At 47.7% G+C, this 25,799-nt stretch overlaps 1 protein-coding gene across 2 annotated transcripts in view; it reads right to left on the bottom strand.

The window, feature by feature from the left end:
- Positions 1-1,146: 1,146 nt before the first annotated feature.
- Positions 1,147-25,799, bottom strand: part of ZNF341 (zinc finger protein 341) — a 42,816-nt gene continuing 18,163 nt past the window's right edge. For both annotated transcript variants that reach the window (XM_036079495.2, XM_078057092.1), the window contains exons 6-15: positions 25,521-25,716; positions 23,856-23,946; positions 21,555-21,748; positions 19,895-20,085; positions 16,032-16,240; positions 9,270-9,366; positions 7,439-7,571; positions 5,835-5,946; positions 5,507-5,577; positions 1,147-3,692 (exon numbers count right to left, since the gene is read on the bottom strand). In XM_036079495.2, the coding sequence (XP_035935388.1) occupies positions 3,163-3,692; positions 5,507-5,577; positions 5,835-5,946; positions 7,439-7,571; positions 9,270-9,366; positions 16,032-16,240; positions 19,895-20,085; positions 21,555-21,748; positions 23,856-23,946; positions 25,521-25,716 (1,824 nt within the window). In that variant the 3' untranslated portion in view covers positions 1,147-3,162. The remainder of the gene's footprint in view (positions 3,693-5,506; positions 5,578-5,834; positions 5,947-7,438; positions 7,572-9,269; positions 9,367-16,031; positions 16,241-19,894; positions 20,086-21,554; positions 21,749-23,855; positions 23,947-25,520; positions 25,717-25,799) is intronic.

The following is a 25,799-nucleotide window of genomic DNA, read 5'->3' as shown; positions in this document are numbered from 1 at the left end:
CGTAGGACTTGAACTCACAACCCTGAGATCAAGACCTGAGCTGAAATCAAGAGTTGGAAGCTTAACTGACTGAGCCACCCAGGTGCCCCCCAAATCTCCCAATTTTTACTTACATTTTCTTATTGCTTCTGGAGTATAGGAACAGCATTTTTTTTAATTCATAGAACCTAGTAAATTTTTATATATTGATCTTGCTATTTCAGCATTCTTGCCATTATTTTACCCTTTCTGATCCTTATACTGTTTCTTTTTCTCGCCTTATTGCTTTGGCTAGGCCTCCAACATAATATGGGAATCATGATAGCAGGCATCCTTTTTTTGTTCCTGACACAGAGGGAATATATCTCACTTTTCACCATTGCGGTAGGTTTTTAATTTCATTATTTTTAAATGTTGGTTTTTTCTTTTTTTTTCATTGTGAAAGCTAAACAAAGTTTGTCTATAGGCTGCATGCAACCCATGGGCTGCCAACTTGTGATCTCTGCTTTACCCGAATTCTCTCTCTGAATTGTGATAACCTTATTGGATAGGTACTATTATTCTCCCTGATTCGACATATGAAGACACTGAAGTTCAGACAGGTGAAGTGACTTGCCATAGCCACATACCTGGGAAGGGACAGAGCCAGGATTCAAAACTAGCTCTCCTCGATGCCAAAATCTGTGGGACCCTGGAGGCTCATGACAGCCCCTCTTTACACTTCATCATCTCCAGCATCTTGCGGGGGGGGGGGCCTATAGGGGACTCTGGGTTCCTGGAGCAGCTCTGTCAACAACTTTGAGTGACCCTTGACCAAGGGCCTTCCCCTTTCTGAGCCTGTCTTCCCATCTGTCAACCTAGGAGGGATCTAGTTATGGGAACCCCAATATGGTCCCAGCTTCCTTCCCTGCAGTCCAACTATGTATCTATCAAATTTAGGCCTTGATATGTCCCTTGTTCTGTGGCCTGGCTCCACCACTTACTGTTGTGTGATTTGGGGCTGCTTAACCTCACTGTGCCTTTTGCCTCATCTCAGCTGTAAGATGGAATTAAAAGTAGCACCTACCTCAAAGTGCTTAGGACATGCACTTACGCCTAGTAAACATGAGTCCTCATGATTATTGATAAACGTACACGCATGTGTACATAGGCAGGAAGAGACAGAAATATAACTTAAGTAGTTTTATTAGGATGGAGACGTTTTTAACATTTTCTTTAATGTCACAATTTTTAAAAATGTTTAATGACTCCTCCATTTTGTAGAGAATAAAGTCCAAATTCCTTAACCCAACATCCAAGGATATCTCTGATTCAACATCAACTTATATTTCAATACAGCAAAGTGGCTAACAGCACACAGACGCAGGCCACCCCAGCCTGAATCCCAGCTCTGTGACTTACTAGCTGTGTGAGCTTTGGGCAAGGAGCTCTGCCTCTCTGCGCCTCTGTTTCCTCATCTGTAAAATAAGGAAATTAACAATTCTCACCTGATGGGGCTGAGGTGCTATGTGCAGTGTCCATCATGTGGAAGCTTGAAACATATTAGCGATTATTATGATCTAACCACTACCCCCAGATCTCTGGTCATCCTGGATCATTCACCAGCCCCAGAACTGTCGTAACTTGAAGGCTTTGCTCATGTTTTGCTCTCCCTGACATGCCTTTCCCTATTTATCCATCCATCAAAACATTCTGTGTCAAGGACCAGCTCAAATGTGACCTCCCGTGAAGAGACTTTCTGTCCTCACCACTCCCTCCTCTGGCCTTGAAGGCTAGGTGCACTTAACAGCTCTCACCGCCTCAGCTGTGTACCACTTCCTCAGTGGTCCTTCCTCCTGCATCATACCCTTCCTGAGGGGAAGTTGGGCTTGCTTTGAGCTCCAGCCCAGAGCCCCAGCACAGATATCTGAGGGACGTGCCAGCCTTCAAGGGAACATATCAAACTGAGTCCAACAGATCTGCTGCATCCTGCCCTGTCCCTCCTCGAGCCCCAGTTTCGTCTCCTATCACTGAGACAGTGTGGCTGTGAATAGAAATGAGGAAACACTGGCCAAGGCCCCTTTTCTCTTCCCTGCCTCCTAATAAGCCTGGTTTGCTTCTCCTCTGGACTAGCTGGGGAGTGGGGACAGAGTGCTGGCGGTGGGGGCAACTACGGATTCTAGAGACCTGCTTGAGATGGACCTCTGGCTCTGATCAGAGTTCCTGATGCCAAAGGGTTTGGGGCAAGGCCCAGGATCCTGCATTTTCAAAAGTGAGTATAAACCCTTTCCATGGCCATGTTCTGAAATATGGGAGCACCATACCTCTCATGGCTAATGGAGCAGCACAGCTGTGTGCAAGGGGCCATGGGACCTCTCAGTCCCCCAACACTTTGGAGGGAGTGCTGCCACCTAGGGGCAAAGAAGGAAACTGCCAAGGCTCCGGCCTGAGCCATTGGACACACATTTCCATAAAAACCTTTATTCAGTACTTTCCAAGTGCCAAGCACTATGCCAAGTCCTTTGCATATTTCGCCATACTGGATCCCCATGACAGCCCTATGAGGTCGAAATGTCATATGTCCCATTGTACAGATGAGAAACGTACAGATGAGGGCTCAGAGAAGTAAAGTGACATACCCAAGGTCACACAGCAAGTGAGTAGCAGTGCTTAGATTTGAAGCCAAATCTGACTGACAGCTGCACTCTAGCCGTGACACTTGAGTGCCGCCTAAATGCCTACATCACAGAGTCATCTGTGGAAACCACGGGGAACTGTATAGGAAAAGGTCCAGCAGATAAGGGCTCTACCCATTTCAGGCCTCCAGAAAAGCAGCTTGACCAGAGGTCACACCAAGACAGCCCGGAGGAGGGGTGGGCAGGACCACCCTGTCTTCTCTCTTAGGTGGGCTGACACCAGCCTGGACCAGCCAGACCCTGAGCTGCTGGCCTGGCCAGCTCTCTTCTCTCCAGTGCCCCTACCTGGAAGCTGTAGGCAGCCCTGCCTCACATTCCAGAATGCGGCAGGGCTAGCCAGCAGAATAGGAGCCACAGCAGGCAGGCCACAGCCAGGGTTCATAGGACACTCCAGAAGGATTTTGGCCAGTGGCTCACTTCCATTGGGAAGGACCTCTCGTCGGCCCCTGAGGCCTGGACCCACAGGTGAGCATCAGGCCAGGCTCTGGGAGCAAACACCGCGGGTCCATCACTCTGAGGCCTGGATGTAGACGGGCACAGCGAGCATGGCACATGGGCCCTCGGCCCCTGCCTGCAGTTCTGCCAGTGCCAGGTTGGAGCCCAGGCTCTCTGCATGCCCGGGCACTACCAGCTCCGGTTCGCCCCCCACCGTGCCCCCCACCACGATGGACAGCACTGCATCTGGCTCCGAGAAGGGCGGCTTGCCTGGGGCGGCCTCGGGCACCGGCCCAGCCCCGGTGTCCTTCAGCTCCTCCAGCCCCAGCGGGTCGGGCAGGGGGGTCACCACCTTGCGCCCGCCACCACTGCCGCTGCGGGGTGCTGCCCTCCTCCGGGAGGGCCGCCGGGCTTGCAGGTCCTTATCCTTTTGGGGGCCAAGGCGGCAGCGGTGATCCTTAAGGTATTTGTGTCGGGAAAAGCCCTTGGCACAGCCGGCACAGCGGAACTTGTAGTTGCCCGTGTGGGCACGCTGGTGCTCCGCGAGGTGGGCACGGCGGCTGAAGGACTTGCTGCACAGCGCGCACTTGTGGAGCTTCATGCCTGGAGCGAGGGGAAGTCCGTGAGAGGCACCCCGACCCCTTACTCTGCAACCGTGCCTCTGCGCTCAGGATCAAACCCGGTCTCTCGGCTTGGCCTCTGACCATGTGTGCAATCTGGGCTCTGCTCCTGCCAGTCTCATCTCCTACCTTCGCCCAGCCACTCACACCCAGCCAGCCACACCTGCTCTCCTCAGGCCACCGAGCTGGCTCCTGCCACTGGGCCTTTGCACTTGCTGTTTCCTCTCTGCCTAGACTAGCATGCTCAGCCCCGAAACCTTGGCTAACTTAGCCAGGTCACCATCATCTCTCTCCTCTCTGGTCTGCCTGCCTCACCCTTGCCCCCTCAGACCATCCCTACAGGGCAGCTAGAGATGGCTTCGTGAAATACACAGGAGGACCCCGACATTCTCTGCTCTGAACCCCCCAGTGATTCCCCAAGTTTCCCGCAAAGCCCTGTGCAGTCTGACCACCCCCTTCACTTCTCAGCCCCATTCCCTCCTTCCCCTCACTTGCTCTATGAGCTCCAGCCTCCCACTCACCTTTCTTTGTCTTAAACACCCCCCAGTCTCTTCCCTGCCTCAAGGCTTTGCACTTGCTCCCTCCTTCTGGAAGCTATTTCCTGGCTCTTCTTATCCCTCAGGACAGGTCTCATGTTACCTCCTCTAGGAGGCCCCCCTTGATACCTGCCTCATATTTTTCTCTGTCCCATCACTCTGTTTATTCCTGTCTTTGTACTCTGCATACCTCGCAGTAATATACTTACTTGTTTGCTGTTCATTTTCAGTCTCTGCCACTAAATGCTAAGCTTCCCCAGGAAGGCAGGGTGGGCTCTGCCCATCTGATTCCCCCACGTCACCCCCAGAGTCTGACATGTGATAGGTTCTCAATAGTCACTCACTGGTGCCTCCGTGTCTACCATGAAGTCAACTCCAGCCCATACTCAGCCTGAGCCATGCTCCCCTCACCCTCCCTGGGATGAAGGCTCAGAGAGGGGCAGTGACTTGCATGAGGCAACGCAGCAGGACAGTGGTGGTGCTAAGAATCAAACTCAGGCCCTCTGTCTTCAAGTCCTCAACTCTCTACTCTCCCAGTTTTCAAACTTCCTTTAGCCACTGAATCCTTTCTGTAAACCCGTGGTTTTTAACCAGGGGCAATTTCACCCTCCAGGAGACTTTTGGCTTGTCCTCTGGAGACATCTGTGGTTGTGTCCTAACTGTGGGGAAGATGCCACTGACATCTAGAGGGTAGAGGCCAGAGATATTGTAAAACATCCTACAATGCACAGGGCGGCCCCCATGACAAAGCATCAGCTACTGCAAAATATCAAGAGTTCCAAGAAACTGTGTTCTAGACCAAATGGTATGTGGAAAGCCAGCCAACCTGCTCTGGGGACAGAGAAGCGCCATAGAGCCCCTGGGAAACTGAGGAGTGGGGTGGAGACCCTTGCTCCATGCACCAGCTGCCCTGCTCTGCTGAGGGTACACCAAGGGACCTTCCTGGCCGTGTCCTGGACCCAGCTGGAATCTGATTTCCCTCCATGCCTGATCCACATCTCTATCACACTGGGCACCTCTCTGATTTACAGCTATCTCCTCTCAGGTCGGCTTCCCCCTCAGCCTGAGGGACTGTATCTGACTCACCTCCGTAGGACCGTGAGGACCCTAATGCACACCTGGCTCATGGCTCACATGAGCAAAAGTCTGTTGGCTGGAATATACCAGGCAGTGATAACAAGCCTCATGGGATGTGTCTGCTCTTTCTAGGCGGCCTGGCCCAGGGATTCAGACCCTCCTGGTAGGCCCAGCAGTCACTTACCAGAGTGGGAGAGGATATGAGCCTTCAGCTTGTCTGGCCGGTTGAATTCTTTACTGCAGCCCGTGTGTGTCCTAGAACCCAAAACCACTGGTAAGGGGGAGCTCACCAGACTTGGACTCTCTTGCTGGTCTCTGTGCTAGTCCTGGGCATGAGGGACTCCCTGTCTATCCCAAAGGCCAGGCAAGGAAGCAGGGTGGGGAGTGAGGCAGGCAGGCAAGGCCCACAACAGGATAAAAGGAGAGAGGGCCTTCAGAACCTCTGCCCTGACAATTTTCTGTCCCACTGCTGGGTAAATCTGCCCCTCCCACTCATGCCAGTCTCTACTCACGAGAAGGGGCATTTATATTTCTTGAATGGCTCATGGATCAACATATGTCTCTTCAGCTTGTCTTTACGGTTGAACGCAGACTCGCACACGGAGCATTTGTAGGGCTTCTCACCTGTAGGAGGAGACACAGATGGGGGGCAGGGACCGAGAGTCCCATGAGATGGAGTCTGAATATGGGGTCCACTAGAGGATAGCAGCCCCTCTAGGGAAGTGGCCTGGGAGGAAACAGCCTCTCCCATTCTTCAATTTATTTTTCCAAGAAGAGGGGGCTATTTCAGATAGGGCAGTCAGGAAAGGCCTTTCTGATGAGGCAAGAGGGGAGACCTGAGGTGGCTGGAGAAAGAGCCATGATGGAAATTGGAGTGAGGTACCAGGAAAAAGGAAAAGTGGGGAGTGTGTGGTATGTCTGAAGAGCAGTGGGGAGGCCAGTGTGGCTGGAACAGAGTGGGGAAGGGAGAATGAGGCAGAAGGGGAGGTCAGCGAGACAGCCGGGCCCAACAGGAAGGGCCTGGAAGGCCTAGGTTTTTACTCGGAGCAAGATGAGAAGCCACCAGAGGCGGTGAGTGGAGCAGGGAGAGATCTGACTTAAGAGTGTCACGGGCGCCTGAGTGGCTCAGTCCTTAAGCGTCTGCCTTCAGCTTGGGTCGTGATCCCAGGGTCCTGGGATCGAGCCCCGCATTGGGCTCCCTGCTCCGCGGGAAGCCTGCTTCTCCCCCTCCCACTCCCCTGCTTGTGTTCCCTCTCTCACTGGGTCTCTCTCTGTCAAATAAATAAATAAAATCTTAAAAAAAAAAAAAAAAGAGTGTCATGGGCTCCCTCTAGCTGCATGCAGAGAACAGACAGAAGGGGTGGGGGTGGGGGTGGAGGCGCAGGAAGTGGCCAAGTACAGATCATGTTAGGAAAGTGGAATCAGCAGCCTTTGCCAGTGGATTGACTGTGAGGTGTGAGGGGAAGGGAGTCAAGGACGAATCTAAGGCAGGGCTGAGTGACGGGTGAATGGTTGTGGCATTTACTGAAATGGGGTCCACCACAGGGGAGAGGGGAATTACACCTCATCTAATGGAATTGTTACCACAAACTACAAGGTAAGTACTAGATGAGAAAACTGAAGGTCATGGTCTGCACCTAGTGAGCTAAGATGCCAGCCCAGCAGTGTCACGCAGAGTCCCCCTGAGTCGCCCCACATCGACTGCAGCAGAGCCTGGTGGGGACCAGGAGCTGGAAAAGAGCAGCTCTCACCTGACAGGGGCCAGGGGTCAGGGGTCACGACCTGCCCTGTGGACAAGGGCTGTTATTGGGCTGTTTTTTATTTCCTGCCATTATTTCCTCCCTGTTCTCCCTCTGGAATGAATAAAGTACTTTTGAAAAATGCCAACCCAGTGATTAAGGAAATTCTGGTCCTTACAATGGAATGCTCTGCAGTCATTAATAAGATTAGGGTCCATCTGTGTTTCCTGATCTGGAAAGACGCTCCTGGTCATACTGCTCGTGGGGAAAGAAAACTGTAGAACAGCTTAAGACAGTCCCCCTTTTGTTAGAAAAACACAATCCTCATATTCCAAAACAGCCCTAGCCATAGGTGCTTGTATACCTTGTATACCCACCCGAGTGGATGTGAGCATGCAGTTTGAGGTAGTGCTCCCGCCGGAAGAACTTCTTGCACACCTGGCACTTGAACCTGCTACCACTGCCGTGCGTGGGCAGATGACGCCGCAGGTAGCGCTCGCAAGGAAACACCTGGCAGAAGAGAGGAGCTGGCTTAGGCCTGACTCACTAGCCCTCACCGCCCCCTGAGCTTAAGGGGCCCCTCATTTCCCACACTTGCAGAAACAATTTCCTTTCTGCCCACCAGGGATCAGGGCCCAGCGTCAGGCTCCGCCCTTAGAACCTCACAGCTCCCACGACTCACCCATAACGCATGCTCCGAGCTCCTGCCAGGCTGCTTTTTCTACCCAGAAGGCCTTTCTCTCTTAGCCTGACAAATTCCCACTTGGCCGTCAAGACCCAGCTCAGGTGTCCCTGCTTCTGTGAGGCCCTCTCTGACTCTCTAATGCCAAACAAGGCAACACAAACTCTGCCCTTGAATGTTCATATACGTTTTGTTTGTTTATTTATTATTTTTTTAAGTAAACTCTACCCCCAACGTGGGGTTCGAACTCACGACGCCGAGATCAAGAGTCGCATGCTCTACCACCTGAGCCGGCCAGGTGCCCCTATTCCTCTACGTTTTTAAAGTCACCATCTGACCCACTGAATTATATAACCTGTTGCTTATATGAGATCTCTACAAGGGCAGAGGAGCTTTCATTCACCAGCACAGGGCCTGGGTCCAAGGACTTACATGCAAAAGAATGAATGACAAAATGAATACAGAACTGAAGAACTGAATGAAAAGATAACAAAGAGCCAGGAAACATGGAAGCCGAAATCTCCTTCCTCTCTGGCCTTAAGAAAAGCATTCATTCATTTTTTCATTCATTTGTTACAGAGAAGTAGTTAGGGTTACAGACCCAACTACTTAGTAGCCCCACCATGTCCTAGCTGGGTGACCTTGCTGCACCTCAGTTTCCCCATCTGTAAAATGGGAACAGTAAAGGTAGGCTTCCTAGAATTAAATGACTCAATTCAGATAAAATGCTGCGAACAGCATCTGGCACGTGGTTCTTGTTCAATTCATGATACCTTTTATTTGAAACACAAATTCCAAAGCCCCGAATTAGGCTATCTACATAATTAGAAACATCTACCATGAGGCTGTTGAAGTGAAACCAGGGCTGTCCTGGAAAATCTGCCATGTAAGGCTGTGAGAAAATGAGTAGAATAAAGAAACCAGTTAATCACACCAGGAGGATGCAATCAGCAAAATCCAGAATTCAGGAAACTCCACAGGACCAATGGCCCAGTTTCTTCAACAAATAAATTAAAAGGGAAAAAAAGAAAAAGGAGCACTGGTGGGAACCTGTTGATGAACAGAAACTTTGGTTGTATAAACCAATTGGAGTGTGTGGACCTGATTCAAACAAATAAACCTGACAAAAATTATGATGTTTCTGAGACAATTAGAAATTAGAACATGGCCTGGATATCTGATGATATTGAAGGACAGCCTTTAGCGATGGCTTTCAGATTCATTGAAAAGAAGAACCCATAACAAGAAGGATAATAATAGGTCAGGAAGCTGGAGGCCACTGTTCAGATGCTGGGCCTGGGCCCAGGAGAGGCCTCACCCCATATCGGCGCAGCCTGGCCTGGCCTGGCCCAGCAGCAGCCACAGGATGGACACGTGTGCTACCTAGTGGCTCAGATGGCAGGGCTCTTACTCTTCAAAGGTGAAGTGTCGTCTATGGAGACAAGCCCAGGAGAGTGTGAGGTGTTTGCTCTACCATCTCTCACCCCCTATGGTTGCCCCAGCCGGGAAAGGGCAGAGGTACCCACCTTCTGGCAGTGAGGGCAGGGGAAGTTGTGAGTGGCGGTCTGCAGGTGGTGCTCCAGGGCCTCGGGGGTAGAGTATTTGTTGACACATTTGACACACCTATATGGGAAGGAGCAGGAGAGGTGACAGAGCAGTGTGAGGAGGCTGGACTGGCCCAGCCATTCTCCTCCCCCAGGGCCAACACTGGGAGGCAAAATTCTATGTTTAATTCATTCTTTTCCTTTAAAAAAAAAAAAAAATTTTTTTTTTAAAGTAGGCTCCACACCCAATGTGGAGCTTGAACTCATGACCCTGAGATCAAAAGTCACACGCTCTACTGACTGAGCCAGCCCGGTGCCCCAGAGGGAGTCTTTGATGAAAAAAAAAAAAAAAGAAAGAAAAGAAAATCAGACCATGTCACATCCTTGCTTAAAAGCCCCCACCTTGGCCTACAAGGCTCTAGTGGCTTGACCACTCCTACCTCTCAGACTTCATCTTTCTCCACGGCCCACCCCACTCTGCTCCAGCCACCTTGGCCTCCTTAATATACCTTGAACACACCAAACTCTCCTATCTCAGGGCCTTTGTACCTGCTGTTCCTGCTACCTGGAACACTCTTCCTCAAGTATTCCCTTGGGCAGCACCTTCTTATCCTTCAGGTCTCACCTCAAATGAGGTGAGATGTCTTCCTTGAGCACCCTGTCTCAAGTTGTCCCCTATGGCCCACCCCTGGGCACTCCCTACCACATCACCCAGTTTTGTTTTCTTCTTAGCACTTACTATCTATAATTATTATTTATGTATTTGCTTACTTGATTTGATCTGTCTCTTTCACCAGCAATTGGGCTCTGGAGGCAGGGACAATATCTGTCCTGTTCATAACCTGATTTGAGCACCAGTGACAATCTGTTATGTGAAAGAATCAGACAGGCAAGCATCCAGGCCTGGCACCTTCTTGTTTCTGACCCTCAGTTTCCTCATCCACAAAATGGGGTAGGAATCCCAAATGGACATGCCCCTTGTTCATTCTTAAGATTGTCACAAGAGTCAAAGGACACAAGTGTGCCAAACAGCTCATAAATCACAAAGCATTATAAACGGGGTCTCCACTCTTAACATCACTGGCTGACAAGCCTTCAAACAGTAGTTTCAGGTCACAAGCACTCTGAAGAAAAGATCCCTCCAGTCTCCCGACCATAAAAACATTTGCTAGCAAATGGGCCCATTTATGATGAGGTTCCAGTGAGGAATGCCACAGGTAGGTGGGCAATTCAAGCCAAAAATAGAAACATGGGCCCTGACATCTGTACACCACGGCCACCATGGGAAATGCACAGGCAGCCTGCACCTGTGGTGGGCCCAGCAGAACCCCCTCAGACCACACGCTGAAAACCACAGGCTAAATGCCTCCAGATGACAAGAAAGAAAGAGCAGCTCAGGTGGGAGTGGAGCTAGCGGGGGGACAGAGACCTTGCAAGCTGGTGAGGTAGGAGAGGGCAAGGACTCCCCAGGCTTCAGCAGTGAGGAGACACCGATTTCTGTGGGAGGTAGCTTAGCCAGAACCATTAAAATTAAAACTTCCTGCCAGAAATTTCACCCTGTCACCCAAGGTAACATCCTCAGCATGGGGGCAAACCAATGTCATGTGCCTGCCGATATGACGTGCTGAGGACAGAGCGTTACTTTGTGATATTTCCTGCCAAGAGTGCCAATCCCGCATCTAACCTGAGGTCAAATCACACAAACCCAAATTGAGGACATTCTACAAAATAACCGGCCTATACTCTTCAAAAACACCATGGTCATGAAAGACAAAGACCGAATGAGCAGCTGTTCCAGCTTAAAGGGAATAAAGAGACACAATCTAAAGCAACCTGTGATCCTGGCTTGGATCCCAGGCCAGAAAAAACATTTACTTTGTCTATAAAGGATGTTATTGAAACAACTGGAAATTTCTGATAAGGTCTGCAGATTAGGAAACAGAACTGTATTGATTTAACTTTCTTTTCTTTTTCTTTTTTTTTTAAAGATTTTATTTTAATTATTTATTTGATAGAGAATGAGAGACAGAGAGCATGAGAGGGAGGAGGGTCAGAGGGAGAAGCAGACTCCCTGCCGAGCAGGGAGCCCGATGCGGGACTCGATCCCGGGACTCCAGGATCATGACCTGAGCCGAAGGCAGTTGCTTAACCAACTGAGCCACCCAGGCGCCCCTTGATTTAACTTTCTGATTTTGATAACTACACAGTGCTTCTGTAAGAGGTTGTCCTTATTTCCAGAAACTATACACTAAAGACAAAGGGTGAAAGAGCATCACATCAGCAAATTATCCTCAAATAGCTCAGAATATAATAAAGCCAATGTGGTGAAAAGTTAACATTTGGAAAATCTAAGTGAAGGATATATATGGGAATCCTTTGTACTACTCTTATATTTTTTCTGGAAGTCTGAAATTACATCAAAATAAGTTCCTGAAAGTGATTGAGGTATGGGGAAGGGGCTCGGAGTAGGTGGGGAATTCCTTTTTCACTCATGCCCTTTTTTAATAATTAAATATTGTACTGTATACACATAATTATTTTTTGAAGTAGGTAATCAATCTTTTTAAAAGCCCTCTTGATTTAAAATTTTTATTTTGTTTTTTTTTTTTTAGTAATCTCTACACCCAATGTGGGGCTCGAACTCACAACCCTGAGATCAAGAGTTGCACGCTTTTCCGACTGAGCCAGCCAGATGCCCCTCCCGCATTGATCTCTGACCTGCAAAATCACTTCTAGGAACTTATTTATAAGTGAGCAAAGATGTATGTCCAAAGTTGTTCTCTGTAGTGTTGTATGTAATGATGAGAAACTGGAAATAACCTGACTATCCTGCAATCAAGGACCAGTTACATAAATGTGGCATGTACAATGGAATGGTAAGCAGCCACTGAAAAGGCTGGGGCAGGTCTGTTTGTACTGAGACGCAAAGATGTCCGTGTTACAGTTGCAAGTGATAATGCACACCACGTGTACAGAGTGATCCCATTAAGTTTCAGTCAGTTTGTTGGAAGTTGTGGGACATGAAGATGGCTCGATGAATTTTCACCAAAGTCAGTAATTGTGTTTGGGATGACCTGACTCCAATGTAGCCTGTGGTAGTTATATCTATAAACATGCTTATTATGGACATAGACCAAATAACATGTACCAAGAGGTTAATAGGGATTATTTTTTGCTTGGCAGGGTTTTGGTTTTTGTGCGATTTAAAAAAAAATTTTTTTCTCGGGGCTGCCGCCGGGGTGGCTCAGTCGGTTAAGTGTCTGCCTTTGGCTCAGGTCATGATCCCAGGGTCCTGGGATCGAGCCCCACATTGGGCTCCCTGCTCAGCTGGGAGTCTGTTCCTCCCTCTCCCTCTGCACCCCTCACCACTCGTGCTCTCTCTCGCTCGCTCTATCAAATAAAATCTTTAAAAAATATTTTTTTCTCTGCATTGAACTTAGGAACTTTTGTAATTAGGAAAAAATCAATAAATCTTATTTTTATTTTATTTTATTTATTTTTTATTTTTTATTTTTTTTTAAAGATTTTATTTATTTATTCATGAGAGACAGAGAGAGAGAGAGAGGCAGAGGGAGAAGCAGGCTCCCAAGGAGCAGGGAAGCTGATGCGGGACTCGATCCCAGGACACTGGGATCATGACCTGAGCCGAAGGCAGACGCTTAACCATCTGAGCCACCCAGGCGCCCCCAATAAATCTTATTTTTAAAAGGAAAAAGTAAATATATAGCATATATAGAGTGGCATGCATAAAATTCACTTGAAGGGTTTGGGGTTTGGGGAGGCAGCATAGACAGGCCAAGGCAATGTGGTCCAAAGGGAGCAGCGCAGATAGACCAATGGGGCCTGGATGCCTGAAAATAGGATGAAGGCCCTATACCTGCTCAAACATTACTGTGAGAGAGAAATAAATTCTCACTCATTTATGCCACTATTATTTGGAGCCTCTATTGCATGCAGCCAAACCTGTATCTAAATTGTACAAATAATAACTGCAGCAATAACATTTATTGAGCACCTATGATGTTCCAGGTATCATGTTCAAGAGCCTCATAGTTGTCTTACCTGATCCTCATAAATCCAATATGGTAGGCACTATAGTTATCCCCATTTCAAAGATGTGGACACTGAGGCCCAGAGTGGCCAAATACCTTGCCAAGGTCATCTCCTGGGCTTGTAGTCAAGCTGGGATTTGAGCACAGGCAGGTGGCTCCTTATCATTACTCAAGATAGCATTCCACCCTTGGGTCATCCAGATGGTGGCCTGCCTCCTCGGGTCTTACCTTTGGGCCAGGAGATCCAATGGCTACAAAGGGTTACTGGCACTGTAACCCTCACACGAGAACCTAGGAGAAGAGATTGACTGTAGACACAGGGCCATCAGCATTGGGCTCAACCCCTAGCCTACAAATTCCAAGACCAGAGCTGTGAGGCTTCCAAGGTTCCAGACAAGAATTTGAATCTCAGCTCTGTGCTGACACTGTTACTGACGAGTGCACTTCTCCTCTCTGAGCCTCAGTGTCCTCATCTTCAAAATGGGGAGAACGTCACTGTCATGGACTGAACTGTGTCCCTCCAAACTTCGTATGTTGAAGCACTGACCCTCAATGTGATGGTATTTACAGATTTACAGATGGGACCTTTGGTGGGGGTGTGTGTGTGTATGATTAGGTTTAGATGAAATCATGAGGGTGGGGTCCTCATGATGACAAAGTGCCCTTATAAAAAGACATCATGGGGTGCCTGAGTGGCTCAGTCGTTAGGCGTCTGCCTTCGGCTCAGGTCATGATCCCAGGGTCCTGGGATCGAGCCCCGCATCGGGCTCCCTGCTCCGCGGGGAGCCTGCTTCTCCCTCTCCCACTCCCCCTGCTTGTGTTCCCTCTCTTGCTGTGTCTCTCTCTGTCAAATAAATAAATAAAATCTTTAAATAAATAAATAAATAAATAAATAAATAAATAAATAAATAAATAAAATAAAAAGAGATCATGTGTCTGTGGCATTTTGTTATAGCTGGAGCTGACTAATACAACTACCTACCTCCCAGGATTGCAGGGATCAATGTTCCTAAGTCAGAGCTTGGCACATAGTAGGTGCTCCCTTCCTTTTACTTGGCATCTCACTCCAGAAAGCCACATAGTCTCAGGAACTCACAAATAATCCACAAATCCATAAGGCAAAACCAAAAGAAAATGCCCCCTGACTACAAATGGGAATTATCCATCACTAACCAGAAATTTCCACCCCTTGACTGGCCCAAGTTTTGCCTGGTTTTCCTGCCTCTCTGGCTCCACTTCCCAACCTCCTCCAGGACAAGCTGCCCTACACCCATTTAAGTCCCAGTCCCCCTGCCAATTTCTCAAAGCTTTTTGATTTCTACAGGCCCTTCTTACCCTTACCCTGGACCTACTTTCTCCTCTAGGCCACATCTAAACATCCTCTCCCACTTCCACTCTACACAGTGATCATTCTAAACCACTTGCTTTTTCATTTTATATCTCTACGCTTGCTGTTCCTTCTGCTAGGAATGCACTCTACCCTACCTACTTGGCCAACTCCTATTCATCCTTCAAAACCCAGTTCAGATATCACTGCTTCAGGGACACCTTCCCTGCCCTACGTCCCACTGTGGTACTCGTATACCTTTTATCTACGTATACATTAGCATTTTATCACAGTACGTGTAAGCGTATTTACACACTTGTCTCCCTAAGAAGCCTGTGCATTCTAAACTCAGGGTCTGTTGTTACTTATCTCTGAAGCCCAGAAGCGTCACCCAGGAATTACGCCTCATTAACAGAGGTTATTGGAGAAATCCCTACCGACACAAGTTTGTACAGAGAAGCAAAACCATTCCAACACGAAAATACTCACTAAGAACTGGGAGCAGTCCCCTGACAAATACCCTTCCTTGCTTATCACTAATACCTATCCCCACGCACTATGTGCTAGGCTTTGTGAGGCGGCTGCTCCAGACAGCTTTGGGTGAATGCACAGTAAAATGGCTACAGGGCAAAAATGTGGGATTTCACAGTTATGAAAGTGATACTGGGCACCTGCAGATAACCCATCGACTAAGAAGGGTATGGAAGGGGGACCAGGAAACAACCAAGTAAGAGAAACTCAATGATGATTGGTCACAGGACTGATAGCTCAATGAGAACGATTTGAAGACTCAAGGATTAAAAGCCTGTGACAAAACTGAGGGAGCCTTTTTTCATTTCTGCCAAAGGGATGCTCTCTATGACTACAATGGAAGACTAAAGCACTGTAAAGGATTGGCAGAAAAAACTACCCCAAAGAAAATCTACACTTGGTTCATTCCTTGTTCATTCTAAAGATCAGCCTGTAGCTTCAACTTTAACCTGAATTTTATAGATTATAAAACAAATGAATCTTATTTTTATGATTTTTGCTTTCCAGTATGTGCTTGTTCATTCTGTTTTCATTCTAAGAATCGGTGTACCATTCTGACTGTAACCTAAATTTTGTAGATCATCAGACAAAATTATATTTTCATAGTATTTTTAGTTTAGGAAAAAAAAATCTGTTTTCCACTCTGAATGAAAAAATATTGGTTTCCCTTTTTTTTTTCAGATTATTTTTTAGGATAAATGTCTACCAAACTGAAGAATGATATAAGGAGGGCCAGCACCTTCTCCCCCAGGTCCTTAGCAGTCAGAACGAGCAAGGCTGCCGAGCCCTGGGGTCCCAGCAGGGAGGGAGCGGGGGCAGGGAGAGGGCACATACTTGTAGACAGCGCTGTCCTTCTTGGGGCTTTGCTGCGGCAGGAGGCTGTGGGAGTACTGGTGCACGCCCAGGTCATAGAGCGAGGGGAAGTCCTTGCCACAGAGATGGCAGCGATAGCTCAACTCCTCCTGGTGGCTCTTGATGTGCTCCAGAAATGTGTCGAGCTTTGGGAACGTCTGCGCACAGCTTTTCACCACACACTTGTAAACCTTGAGGGAAGCCACAGACCAGGTAAGGGGAGGCAGACTGTTCCCCTGCTCCCCTGCTCCTGGAGCTCTGTTTAATTTTGACGAGACAGCCCTCTCTTCTCAGCCAGTCACAAGGCCCCATTACCTTTCCCTCAGGTGCTGGGTGACCTGGGTATATTTAGGAAAATTACCCCAAGCCGGGAAATACAAGGAAAAGATGACATCATGTCCTTCCAGTGCTGTACTTGAGTAGTGGCCCTCCGACTTGAGCATCCACTGCAGTGACAGATTGCTGGGCACCACTCCCAGAGCATCTGATTCAGCAGGCGTGGCAGGATCAATGTCCATAAGTCAGAGCTTGGAACACAGTAGGTGTATTCCTAACAAGTGCCCAGGTGACGGAAGCCGAAGCTGCTGCTCTAGCACTTTGAGAAGTGCTATCTAACAAGCCTGCCTAGGGTCATCCCACTCTCTGGGGGATGGGCCTTGTTTTGATTATTGACTATTGATTAGGATCCAGACTCTAGAGTTAAATATTAACTTGCGGAAAACAGCTCCAATATAAATGATTTTCGTCAGGTGGAAAAGATACCCTCAAAGGTCACGGGTATCTACCCGAACAATCTTATTTCAATGTTCCTTTCTTTCACTGACATAATTATATGTAAGTATAAATACTAGTATCTTAGATCCTCTTTTGCACCGGCTTTGTCATCCTTCTAGTTCCTTATTAATGAGTTATGTAAAATTCTGGCTCATGTTCACTATGTTATTTGTATGAGAATTAGATTTTTAAATTTTGAAAATTATACTTTGACAAGCATAATCCTGATTGCCTGTACAATTCCACTTGCTCCTTCTTCCTAACAAAGTGAACCCTGATTTGTTCAGGCTGGCAACATACCCAGTTAAAACACTTGATCTCCCTGGCTCCCTTGTGTCAGCCATGTGGCTCCTTGTCACTGATATGCACGCAGTAGTCTTTAGGGAAGGTATTACTTCCAGAACACAAAGGCAAAAGCATCCTAGGAGAAATCCCCTCTGCTTTTCTCATTTGTCCTGACTGGAATACAGATGTGATGGCTGGAGATACAGCAACTATTATGCAATCTTGAGGATGGAAGTCACATGCTAAGGAGGCAGGGCCGCAAACCAGAAGCCTGAGTCTACGATGACATATCTGACCTGCTATACAAGCCCAACATTGCTTACTTATGGACTTCTTGTGACATTAGGGAAATAAAACCCTAACTAGTAAGATAGTTGTCTATTATTTGCAGAGTAATAATGAATTCCTAAGTGATAGAGAGTATCCACTGGCTCTGACTAATGAGAGATCTACAGAGGGCTTCTAGGAAAGAGACACAGAGAAGACAGCGCATTTTTGCTGTGTCTGGACTACTGGACTACTGCCTAGAAAGAGTGACTACCATCCCAAGACCACAGGTAAGCCGTCAGTATCGAACAACGTCATATCCTGAGGTGGCAGAGACAAGAGCTAGAAGGACACAGGGTCCTTGATATTGGGTTGTGTCAACTGTCTCAGGCCTTGAGCTGCCCAATCTTGGGTTTTCTTATTATGTGCAATGACAAACCTCTTAATTGTTTAAGCAGCTGGAGTCAAAGTTTTCTGTGATTTTCCCCAAGGGTATCCTAACTTAATTCCATCAACCCCCCTGCTGGGAATCTAGGGTAAGGGAAAAGTCAGAGATTTGGATGAAGATTTGATTATAATGATGCTCACCATGGTTTTGCTTACAATAGCAAAACACAGTTCATATCCTACATGTTAAAACAATGGGATTTTGGGCGCCTGGGTGGCTTAGTCGTTAAGCGTCTGCCTTCGGCTCAGGTCATGGTCCCAGGGTCCTGGGATCAAGCCCCGCATCGGGCTTCCTGCTCAGCGGGAAGCCTGCTTCTCCCTCTCCCGCTCCCCCTGCTTGTGTTCCCTCTCTCTCTCTCTCTGTCAAATAAATAAAATCAAAAAAAAAAAATGGGATTTTTTAAAATGTAGCTTAAAAATTATGTTTTTTATTTAAACAGTGACATGAGAAAATTCTCAGAATATAAAATTAGGTTAAAAAATAGAAAGCACAGGGGTGCCTGGGTGGCTCAGTCGTTAAGTGTCTGCCTTCAGCTCAGGTTATGATCCCGGGGTCCTGGGATCGAGCCCCGCATCGGGCTCCCTGCTCAGCGGGAAGTCTGCTTCTGCCTCTCCCACTCCCCCTGCTTGTGTTCCCTCTCTCACTGTGTCTCTGTCAAATAAATAAATAAAATCTTTAATAAAAAGAGAAAGCAGAAATCTCAGGAGAATTTATGCTTATTAAAAAAACCCAATCTCAGAAGGCCCCATACGGATGATTCCATTTATACAATGTTCTCAAAATGACAAACTTATAAAGAGAGAGAACTGATTAGTGGTTTCCAGAGGCTGAGGATGTTGGGGAAGAGGCGAGCAGGTGTAATAATGAGGGGTGGAACAAGGAAGATCTTTGTGGTGATGTTATAGTTCTATACTGTGATTGCAGTACAAACCTACACAGGTGGTAAAATGGCAAAGAACTATACATAGCTTTACACCCATGTCAGTTTCCTGGTGTAGATATCAGGCTGTAGATAGGTAAGATGTAACCATTGACGGAAACTGACTGAAGGGCATAAGGGATCTCTCCCTATTATCTTTACAACTTCCTGGGAATCTACAATTCTTCCAAAAGAAAAAGTTTAAAAAATAAGCTATCAGGAAAAAAAAAGTACAATTCAAAATTATATGTGTGAACAGATCCCAATTATAATAAAAAAACACAAACTCTACAAAATATGCTGGATTTTGTTGCTGCATTCTGGGGAGGACATATTGCAAGGTGGTTAATGACATGGGGTTTGGCTTTGAGCCCTGACCTAGTCAGTTACTGGTGGTGTGACTCTGGATAGGTCACTTCACCCCTCCGGGCCTTGGTTTCTTCATTTAGATATACTGAAAATGCCTATCCCTAAGGTTGCTATGAAGATTAAATAAAATATTGAATGTAAAGCAGTTAGCAAGGTGTCCAGCATCTAATAAATGCATTCTTCAACCTATATATTCTTTAGATTTTTCTGAAATTTTAAAAAAGATTTTATTTATTTATTTATTTATTTATTTATTTATTTATGAGAGAGAAACCTAAGCAGGCTCCAAGCCCAGTGTGGAGCCAGATGCAGGACTCAATCTCACCACCCTGAGATCATGACCTGAAAGCCAAAATGAGCCGAAATGATACTTAACTGACTGAGCCACCCAGGAGCTCCTGAACTGTACACTTTAAAAAGGGTGAATTTTGTGGGATGCAAATTATATCTCGATTGAAAAAAAAAAAGACTATGGTCAATCCCCCATAGGTAGGTGTTTAGACATTAGATTTTCTTGGGGTATTGAGAATTTTTCTCATGTCCAGTTTCTCTATTATATGACCCATAAGAGGTGGGTTTCCTCCCTTGGCTTAGCACCATAATAGCCCAGTAAGCTGGCCCCACCTAGAGAGGGAAAGCTTGGCCTATCTCGGGTGGTTAGATGGTAGCTCACTGCAACTGGGGCCCACTCCTGTCCCTTTCTAGACAGTGTTCAAGACCCCAGCACCAGCCAAGGCTCACACTCGGGTGGTTGTGGCCTCCCGCTGCCCACCACCCACTTACCTGCTCATTCTTATGCTGGGTCATGTGGGACTTGAGCTGGAAGTAGGTGCTGAACTTGCTGGGGCAGAACTGGCACAGATAGGAGCTGTCAATGAAGACGACCTGCTTGGCCTCCAGCTTGTCCCCTTCATCCTCACCTGCGGCAGGCAAGGCCTGGGGTTGTGGGGCACTTGACAGGGACTGACCCAACCCTGTGGAGAAAACCAGGGAAGAAGTCACTGAGAAGGGCAGAGGAAGAGTCAGGACAGAGGGCCATGACATTCAGGAAGGACCCACAGAGCACCTCCTGTGTGCTGCTGGGTCTACCCAGCCACCTACCACGTGCTTGGTGTTGGACACTGTACTCAAGGCCCTGCACTCACATTCTGCTTTGCGCACGGATATAGCCATTCCAGATGCTCACCTCCTGACTACTTACATCCTGACTGGTAAACAGCTATTGCCTCAAATCTCCCCTCACTGGCCTTTCCCTAGGCCTCTCCACGGTTGTTAAAAATCCTGAACACTACTCCTGGCTGTATTCATCACACCTCCCCAGCTCCCCGTTCCAGTTACAATCATCTGTTTAGCTGCCCTTCTCTCACTTTCTGAGGACAGGGGCCTCTGACCTCATCTCTACAGAGGCCTCCATAAATATCTGCTATATGGTTGAACCCCTGGTGCTAGGCACTGTAGGAATTTTGAAAAAAAATAAGAAACAGATTCTTCCCCAAGGAGCTCAAAAAAATGCACAGGGCACACAGAGACTGACTAAACACACTGCAGGGCTAGTTCCAGTAGGAGGGTCAAATAAAAGTGGCCACAGACTGCTCATGCAGCAAAACACCCCCTTCGTTCACTGGTATGTGGCGGGCTTTGCTCACTCGGGGGACTATACCGGAAGGGCTTAGCTCTGGCCCTACGCTGTCCAATACAGTGGCCACGAGCCACATGTGGTGACTGAGAACTAGAAATGTGGCTAGTCCATATCCAGATACGCTATACACATAAATACACCCTGGATTTTGAAAACTTAGCATAAAAAAATATAAAATATTTCATTAATAATTTCCTTATATACTAAGATGATATTAGGTTAAATAAAACATATGATTAAAATTAATTTCACTTTTTTTAAGTATTGTTTTTATGTAGCTACTAGAAGTTTTTAAATTATATATGTTGGTCATATTACATTTTTGTTAACAGCACTGCTCCAGGCCTAGTGACTCCTCAACCCCCATACAGAACAGGAATTAAACCAGTATCAGGGACATGATCACTAGCTCAGGGACAAGCGATGGCTCGGATGGGAATTCTACAAAGTGTAAGGGGCTTTGGAAACTTAAGCCCATGGAAGTCAAGTAGGTTTCAATTTCAAGTTAACTGATAGTGACTGCCTGGAGCCATATATCGAAAGTAGATTCTGAGGCAGGATCCAGGCACAGCAAAAGACAGGTGATTGATTAGTGTCGTCTTCCACGGGTACAGTATTAGAGTAAGGCCAGGCATACTGTACATTTGTCATCCCTCCTTTCACGCTATGCCCCATTTTATAGATAAAGTAGACTGAAGCCCAGAGAGGTCAAGGAGGCTGCCCAAGGTCACACAGCTAGGAATAAAACCCATGAAGCTTCAGAGGACAGGTATGGGAACAATGGCATTCCCCACTTCTACCTACCTGTGTTTTCCTCGTCCTCCTGCCTGCTGGGGTTGAGGGCCATGACCTGTACAGTCACAGAGCTGCGAGAGACGGTGCCACCGCTACGCCCTGGAGGCCACACCTTATGAGTCTGCATGTGTTTCTTGACATTAGATTTCTGGGCAAAGGCACGGCCACACGCAATGCACTGGAAGGGCTTCTCACCGGTGTGGCTATGGGAAACAAAGCTTGTCAGCACCCTCATGTGGAACTGGGATGTGACCTCAGCACAGGAGCTCACAACCCCCAAGAAGGCCCAGACAGAGCATGCGGATGCTGGTGGCCATCATGGTGACACCATGAGGACAAGCCGGCAGGCCAGAGGCAGAAAGACCCTGAGCTCTCGGTGACATTACTGAGTTGCTGAATCAACCAGCCCCGGAGCTGACCTTCCCTGTGGGCCTTCTCCATACGGTGAGAGAAAACATTTCCTAATTGTTTAAGCCCTCTCAAACAGGGATTTATTCTCTGAAGGAGAAATGGCACAGTCGCAGCACAGAACTTGTACCATTATTTAGTATTTCCCTTCAAATCAATCCGCTCTTAAATAATTTAAAAATTAAGCTTTCCTGTTGTTATATGGAAAACCACTTATCATAAATACAAAGTAACCAAAAATGCAATAATTTATAAAACATCATTAAGATCTATAGAGCTGCATTATCCAGTAAGGTTGACACAAGACACACGGGGCTATTTAAATTCATTAAAATTAAATTAAATTAAAAATTCAGTTTCCTGCCATTTGCAATGATGTGGATGGAACTAGAAGGTATTATGCTAAGCGAAATAAGTCAGTCAGAGAAAGACACGTATCATATGGTCTCACTGATATAAGGAATTTGAGAAACAAGGCAGAGGATCATAGGGGAAGAGAGGAAAAAATGAAACAAGACGAAACCAGACAGGGAGACTCTTAATCTCAGGAAACAAACTGAGGGTTGCTGGAGTGGTTGGGGGTGGGAGGGATGGGGTGGCTGGGTGATGGACACTGGGGAGGGTATGTGTTGTGGTGAGTGCTGTGAATTGTGTAAGACTGATGAATCACAGACCTGTACCCCTGAAACAAATAATACATTATGTTAATAAAAAAAAAATTCAGTTTCTTAGTCAGACTAGCCACATTGCAAGTGCTCAGCAGCCGCATATGGTCAGTGGCTACCCTACCGGACACTGCCAATTTGGGCATTTCCATCACTGCGGAAAGTTCTATTGAGCAGCGCTAGTGTAGACTTGTGAGGTACTTTTTTTTAATTTAACTTAATTTAATTTAAAATTTTTTTTAATTTAAATTCAATTAATTAACATATAATGTATTATTGGTTTCAGAGGTACAGGCCTGTTCAGGTCTTGATCTCAGGGTCCCGAGTTCAAGCCCCACACCAGGCTCCACCCTGGGTGTGGAGCCTACTTTACATACATACAGACAGACAGACAGACAGACAGACATAAATAAATAAGAAAATAAAAGTCAATAGTGCCAAGGTTGAGAAACCCTGGTCTAGTGAGAAGCTGTTGCCTGTCACGATTGGAATCTGAGGTGTGCACGTACGCATGCATCCACGTGCTCTCTCCTTCTCTCTCTCTTTGCTATAAAAGATGAGCAAGTATGTGAAAGGTGTTCAACACAGACTAGCACCAAACCGAGGTTTTCTCCTTTGACTCGCCGAGGACTGAAAGAATTTGAAAAGAGAATAATTTTCTACATCTTTCAGAACTTCTCGACACCATAACCACAAACCACCTAAAATCATCTCAGGTACCAATGTATCCCTTTCTGTGAGAAACACGGAACAAGACCCCCCACCCCCACTTCACAGATGGAAAAGCCGAGGCCCCAAGGGGCTCCCTGCATGTCCTTGGGACAGGACAGGACAGGACGGTTAGTCCTGAGTGAGCGGAACTCGTAGTCACATTCCCACAGCGTGGTATGGCAGCCCTCGAGGTCAGACCTTTCTGCAGAGGTGAGGACTGAGGCACCCCTCACTCCTGCAAAGGCCCCACAGTTCGAGTACATTTCTTCCCCGACCCCGCCTGGCTCGGACCTTCTCCACCATAGTGAGCAGGCCCCACAACTTTCACAGATCCCTCCTACTGCTCCTGAGACAGAAGAGGGAAAACCGACCTGACTTGGACCGAAGGTCTGAGAACCATGACAGGATGGATGGGGCCTTGGTCACCACCCTGGCAAGGGGACTGAGAAGGGAGCCTTGCTTCTACTGTGGAAGGCCCTCCAGCCAGGGCTGCCGAGGAAGCACCGGCCCCACCGCGCCTGGGTACCTTCGGATGTGCTGCTGCAAGTCGAAGTTTTTGGTGAATGACTTGTCACAGTATGAGCACTTGAGTTTCTGAGCCTTTGGCTTCCCTGCAGCTGAAAAACAAGGTGGGCGGGGGGTTGGGAACGGTGAGGCTGGGGGTGTAACTGAAGGCAACAAGGGCAGCCTCCTACCACTCTACCCGTTGGATGTGGGGCCAGAAAGCCAGGGGAGGTCTACACCTGCACACAGGCAGGGGAAGCAGCACAGAGCCTCTCACAGCGCCTGGAGGAGGAAAGCCCGGGCGATGCTCTGCCTGGAAGAGCAGAACCACCTCTGAAAGGCTCCCCTCTGCCCTCGGATAAAAATCCAACCTCTGTGCTGCGGCCTACAGGGCTATGCATCCTCTGCTTCCTGCCAACCTCATCATTCTCTCCATCCAGCTGCAGTGGACTCCTTGCTAACCTTGAAAGACCTCAAGTGTGGTCCTATTCAGGACCTGCTATTCCTGCTCGTCCCTCAGATAGCCACAAAGCTGCCTCCTTCTCATCCCTAGATAGAGAGGTAGCATCATTTTCCAGTCTCTCCCCAGTATTCTCAGTCATAGTACCCTGTTAACCTCCTTCCTGGAGCAACCCATAAACAGTTAGCCTGTTTTCCCTGTCTGTCTCTCCCATTAACTGTAACAGAGGGTGGAGAAGTCACGGACCATGATGCTGGATCCTCAGCACCTGACACTGAGCCTGGCACACAGATGCTCAACATATACCTGTGGAAGGAAGGAAGGAGGGATGGAAGTAGTTGACTGGAAAGCCCCTGAAAAATTCTTGATTTCTGTGCCTTCCTCCTCCACCACCACTTTCTAACACTGCCCTGTCCCATCGCAAGCATCTCTGAAGGGGTGACAGACACCACTGCCTGCCTGCCTGATATCCACTGCCCCCCTTCTTTCCTCACAAATCCCCCAAATAATGGGAACATCAATGTTTCTGGCTAAAAGAGACATTTCCCAGGGGCGCCTGGGTGGCTCAGTTGGTTAAGCGACTGCCTTCGGCTCAGGTCATGATCCTGGAGTCCCAGGATCGAGTCCCGGGATCTAGTCCTGCATCAGGCTCCCTGCTAAGCAGGGAGTCTGCTTCTCCCACTGACCCTGCCCCCTCTCATGTGCTCTCTCTCTCTCTCTCTCATTCTCTCTCTCAAATAAATAAATAAAATCTTTAAAAAAAATAAAAAATAAAAAAATAAAAGAGACATTTCCCAGCTTCCTTTACAGCTAGATAGGGTCATGTGACTAAATTGTGATCAATGATGGAAGTAAAAGCATCATGCAGAACTTCTGGAAGCTGGGAGATGCCCCTTTTATCCTTTTTACTGCCTGGAATATGAAATTGATGACTGGAACTCCAGCAGCCATCTTAGATGATGAGGCACCCTGATAACAGAAGCTATGCCCTAAGGGTAGCAGAGCAGAAAGACAGAAGAAATGACCATACAAGCACACAATTTCCAAATTGCCTGCCGCTGGCCTTGTTTTGCACAGGAGAAAAATAAAATTCGATCATTTTAAAGTCACTCCACTACATGCAACTACACTTAATCCTGACCATCATAAAAAGGAAGACCAGAACTAGGCAGCCTTATGGACAGGAGAATGCTGAGGAAAGATGCCCCTGGCAGGTGGCAGGCCCACCTTCTGGGAGTCCACTGGCCCCTTTTGCCCGGCAGGTCTTCAGCGTTGGTGGGGAGTCAAAGGTGGCCACCGTGCCCCCCGTGGCGCTGGTCATGGGGGCAGCTGGGTTTGGTCCTTTCGGTTTGAATCCCTGTTTGCCAGGGCTGTACACCGGAGGGGTGGGGTATACTGGAGCCTCCACACACTGGTTTGGCACCTAGAAGGACAGCACAGTGAGGGAGAGAGGCCTGGGAAGGATAGAAAAGAGCTATACCAGCCAGGGGGACCCTCACTGTGGCC

This window comes from Halichoerus grypus, chromosome 10, assembly GCF_964656455.1.
Source record: "Halichoerus grypus chromosome 10, mHalGry1.hap1.1, whole genome shotgun sequence".
NCBI classification, from domain to species: Eukaryota; Metazoa; Chordata; class Mammalia; order Carnivora; family Phocidae; genus Halichoerus; species Halichoerus grypus.
Note: the sequence above shows the minus strand (reverse complement) of the source record. Positions and strands in the feature narration are given on the sequence as shown.